This window comes from Silurus meridionalis, chromosome 23 (assembly GCF_014805685.1).
Source record: "Silurus meridionalis isolate SWU-2019-XX chromosome 23, ASM1480568v1, whole genome shotgun sequence".
NCBI classification, from domain to species: domain Eukaryota; kingdom Metazoa; phylum Chordata; class Actinopteri; order Siluriformes; family Siluridae; genus Silurus; species Silurus meridionalis.
Window position 1 is genome coordinate 25,869,126 of NC_060906.1, and position 5,000 is coordinate 25,874,125.

General features: G+C 43.9%; 1 protein-coding gene across 1 annotated transcript; it reads left to right on the forward strand.

Annotated features, from left to right (window-relative positions):
- The first annotated feature begins 1,501 nt into the window (after positions 1 to 1,501).
- Positions 1,502 to 4,892, forward strand: actc2 (actin, alpha, cardiac muscle 2). Its single transcript, XM_046836422.1, has 8 exons — positions 1,502 to 1,716; positions 2,157 to 2,301; positions 2,602 to 2,841; positions 2,926 to 3,010; positions 3,110 to 3,271; positions 3,349 to 3,540; positions 3,624 to 3,805; positions 4,440 to 4,892. Exons 2-8 carry the CDS (start codon positions 2,173 to 2,175, stop codon positions 4,581 to 4,583), a joined length of 1,134 nt encoding a protein of 377 aa, XP_046692378.1. The 5' UTR covers positions 1,502 to 1,716; positions 2,157 to 2,172; the 3' UTR covers positions 4,584 to 4,892.
- Positions 4,893 to 5,000: the final 108 nt, after the last annotated feature.

The following is a 5,000-nucleotide window of genomic DNA, read 5'->3' on the forward strand; positions in this document are numbered from 1 at the left end:
GCTGCAGGAAACAGGTGTGTTTCTTGCACACACACACACACACACACACACACACACACACACACACACACACACACACACACACAGAGCTTAATTTTTCACCCAATTACCACAACAAAGCACAGCACAACTTAGGAGGTCTCACTCACTCACTCACACACACACACACACACACACACACACACACACACACACACACACACACACACTGTTTCTGCTGTTACAGGAACATTGTCACCATCAGGGTGTGAAGAGAATCTCTGCTTCATCTCACCACCCTGAACCTGGAGTGATGGACTACAACAGGAGTGTGTGTGTGTGTGTGTGTGTGTGTGTGTGTGATGACAGATCAGTCCAGTTGTCCTGGTTGGACTCCAGCGCTGTAGAAATAGACGTTAGATGATCAGGGTGTTTTTATAGATCAGAATATCACTCTGGTCTGATTCCGATTCACTTCATCAGAGTGTGGATCAGACTGAGAATCAGTTGAGGATCATTTGAATCAGATGCTATCAGACCTGAACCCCATCACAGGAGACCATCTGAAGGGTCAGCGCTAAAACAGCCTCTAAAACAACAACTTCTGAGCTCAAATCTCTGTGTGTGTGTGTGTGTGTGTGTGTGTGTGTGTGTGTGTGTGTGTTTTACGGTACCCAGTAGCCATTTGTACAACAGTTACTGCACAGTTGAAACACACGCACTATTACATCACACCCTGAGGTCACGTGACCTTTACACTGGTGCTGATCAGTCATACTGTGGATGCTGAGACACAAATGGTGTGTGTGTGTGTGTGTGTGTGTGTGTGTGTGTGTGTGTGTGTGTGTGTGTGTGTGAGAGGTTTTAATAGCAGGAGGTGAATCACATCATTATGAATATCTCTGCTCTCAGTCTGCAGCTTTACGTTTCTTTCTGAACTGAATATTTATTATAAATCATGAAAAATGTCCAGAACATTATTAAAAAAAAACTCACTACGACTTTAAACCACCCAAAACACACACACACACACACACACACACACACACACACACACACACACACACACACACACACACAAGCTCTCATCTCTTCATCTGGCTTCATCTCCTCTGCGCCCCTTCTAATGAATTAAACATTATTACAAAATATATAAATAATAAATACATTAAAATTGAATAAACGATTTCACACTTTGTAACTGTTTATATGCTGAAATAAAATGTCAATAAATGAGCTCTAAACAATGAAACCATGTGATTGTGTGTTAAAGGATTATTATTTAATGCTAATTTAGTTTTAATAATGAACAATCAATATCTAATTACAAATATTATATTAAAACAAATAATATAAATAAATAATTTTATCTGGTGAAATAACTTTAATTTAAAAGCAAATTAAATACATAAAATTTTTTTCAGAAACTGAACACCAAATTATTATTATTATTATTATTATGATGATGATGATGATGATGATGATGATGATGATGATCAGTATTTTTTTTTTACACAAAGCCCCTCATCCTGAACTTCACTCGTTCTCCTCCTCCATACTTGGTCCCGGTGCCTCCTGCCTCCCAGTGTGTTTCCTTTCATGGTCCTCCGAGTCTCTGCAGATCCCCAATAAGGAGTGAACAGCTGAAGTGAGGAGGAGTATAAATAAGACCCTCACTCATCCACTCATCCACTCAGTCTGTGGGGAAAAGAGCAGCGACTGGACCAGATCTACCTGGTAAGTGGAACATCTTCTCCTCCTCATTACAGGACAGACAGGAGCAGGAAGAAGATGAAGAGAGCTGTGTATTATTCCTGTTTCAGCTCCTGCAGGAACACAAACTGAACCCTGAAGATGATTCAGAGAAATAATTCTAGTGTGTAAGGAGGAAAATCAGATTTCTGGAGCAGGATGTTAAAGTGGAGTATTAACTTCACTCCTGAATGAAAGCAGGTTCAGATCAGACCAGTAGAAAGTTTTATCCAGAAAACATTGTTTCCAAACTGAACTTCCTGACTGTAACTCCAAAAACATGCCAAAGAGAGAATTCCTTAATTTACTGAATTAAGAGAGATGTGGAATATAATGACACGATTGTCCATGTATTTCATATGCAGTCCTTAATGTGTGTGTGTGTGTGTGTGTGTGTGTGTGTGTGTGTGTGTGTGTGTGTGTAGAAACCCAGCAGACACCATGTGTGACGATGAAGAAACCACTGCTCTGGTGTGTGATAACGGCTCAGGCCTGGTGAAAGCCGGGTTTGCGGGAGACGATGCTCCTCGAGCCGTGTTTCCGTCCATCGTGGGCCGACCGCGTCATCAGGTCAACAAACACACACACACTCACACTCACTCACACTCACACTCACTCACACTCTCACACACACACTCACACACACTCACACCACCACCTTCATTTCACTCCTCATTCCCTAAACAAAGCCTGCACGCCATCCTTCATGCTCTACAAGAGGAAATTTGGGCTGCGTCCCAAAGCAAACACACTGGATCTGCGACCCGGGTGGCTCAGTTCTGCTCAGGGAGGTGACGGTGTGTGTGTGTGTGTGTGTGTGTGTGTGTGTGTGTGTGTGTGTGTGTGTGTGTGTGCGCGTTCACTCTGCAGGGTGTGATGGTGGGGATGGGGCAGAAGGACTCATATGTAGGTGATGAAGCTCAGAGTAAACGAGGTATCCTGACCCTGAAGTACCCCATCGAGCACGGCATCATCACAAACTGGGACGACATGGAGAAGATCTGGCACCACACCTTCTACAATGAGCTGAGGGTGGCTCCTGAGGAACATCCGACTCTGCTCACTGAGGCTCCACTCAACCCTAAAGCTAACCGTGAGAAGATGACTCAGGTGAGAAAGAGAGTGAGTGAGAGAGAGTCATGATCACAGGAGTAGAACATTGAGGAATCATTTTGTGAAATCGTCTCTGTGTAGATCATGTTCGAGACGTTTAACGTTCCTGCGATGTACGTGGCCATCCAGGCCGTGCTCTCACTTTACGCCTCGGGCAGAACCACAGGTGAGGAACTTAACTCCAACCTCTGTGTTCTTCATGCTGTAGTTCAGTAGCATCTCTTTTGCGTTAGCTTATCGAGCCAAATGATTGTGTCCTTCACAGGTATCGTGCTGGACTCTGGAGACGGTGTGACACATAACGTTCCCATTTATGAAGGTTATGCTCTTCCCCACGCCATCATGCGTCTGGACCTGGCCGGTCGAGATCTCACCGATTACCTGATGAAGATCCTGACGGAGCGAGGCTACTCCTTTGTCACCACCGGTACACAATGTGATGTTTTACTGCCACCTAAAGCTAGCATGAAACCCAATGCTAATGTTTGGATTGTTTGTGAACAGCTGAGCGTGAGATCGTGAGGGACATTAAAGAGAAGCTCTGCTACGTTGCTCTGGACTTTGAGAACGAGATGGCCACCGCCGCTTCCTCCTCATCCCTGGAGAAGTCATACGAGTTACCTGATGGTCAGGTGATCACCATCGGGAACGAGAGGTTCCGCTGCCCCGAGACGCTCTTCCAGCCTTCATTCATCGGTGAGTCACAATAAACACTGCTGTTTCTTCAGAAGCTGAAGGTTCCACAATTAAACACTGAATTTGGTGAAATTGATTCACAGGTATGGAGTCTGCTGGAATTCATGAGACGACCTACAACAGCATCATGAAGTGTGACATCGATATCCGTAAAGACCTTTACGCTAACAACGTCCTCTCTGGTGGAACAACAATGTACCCTGGTATTGCTGATCGAATGCAGAAGGAAATCACTGCTCTGGCTCCCAGCACCATGAAGATCAAGGTACAAAGAGATTTTCACTGCAGAATCTACAACTGCTAACTACAAACCTGCAGCAGGAACTGAGTTAGAAACGCTAGAGGTTTATTTTACACCTAATTATCAGTCTTCCAGCTGTCAAAGCAATCACCTAGCGCTACCTCACCAAGCCGACGCAAATTCTAGCCAATTCCACATGTACCGTTACCTCCAATCTTCTGTTAGTTCCACTAGATTTAGTGGAGATTCATTCAGCTACAAGAGTGTTAGTAAAGTGAGGTACTGATGTAGGTGAGAAGGTGAGGAGGTTCCTGGGGTGCAGTCAGTGTGCACATTCATCCCAAAGGTGTTCAGTATGGTTAGGGGTCTATAGCATTAGATCTTCCATTCAACCCATGGAGAGCAGATCTTCATGGAGCTTGGCATATTTGGGTCTGGTAGCTCAAGTGAAGCATCTAAAGACATTCAATACCATTGTGTAGCTCCAACTTTGTGCTAACGGTTTGGGGAAGAAGCACATATATATGTCATATAGAAGTGTTTGCTAGCTAGGTTTATTATTATAATCACACACACACACACACACACACACACACACACACACACACAGTTGATCAGTTCTGATTGCAGTCACTCAGTGTGTGTGTGTGTCCCTCAGATCATTGCTCCTCCTGAGCGTAAATATTCAGTGTGGATTGGAGGATCGATCTTGGCCTCGCTCTCCACCTTCCAGCAGATGTGGATCAGTAAACAGGAATATGATGAAGCTGGACCTTCTATTGTGCACAGGAAGTGCTTCTAAATTCCTGTAATGTGCTTCTCCAGCATCTCCTCCTGCATCTCCTCCATGACCAGCGAATTCCATTAGAGGAAGTACCGAGTGAAGGTTTTGTGGTTTGATGAATATTCTGTTTGAAATAATGAATGCAGCAGCTTCTGATCTCCAACCCAAAATGGATCAAAACGTTTCTCATCATATAATTCTGCTCAAATCATTTTCACGGAATGTTTCTGTACAGTTTGTTTACACCAAAGTGTGATTTGTTTTTGTCCATTAATGTCTCCGGATATTTATTGCTTTATAAATAATAATAAAACAAAGTTACCAGGACGTGTGTGACCTCTGTCTCATCCATCAACACTAGTCTAATCCAGAAGGAGTCATGATGTTACCTTCACCTATCAACTCATGTTCGGGATTATAAGCAGAGCCTTCATT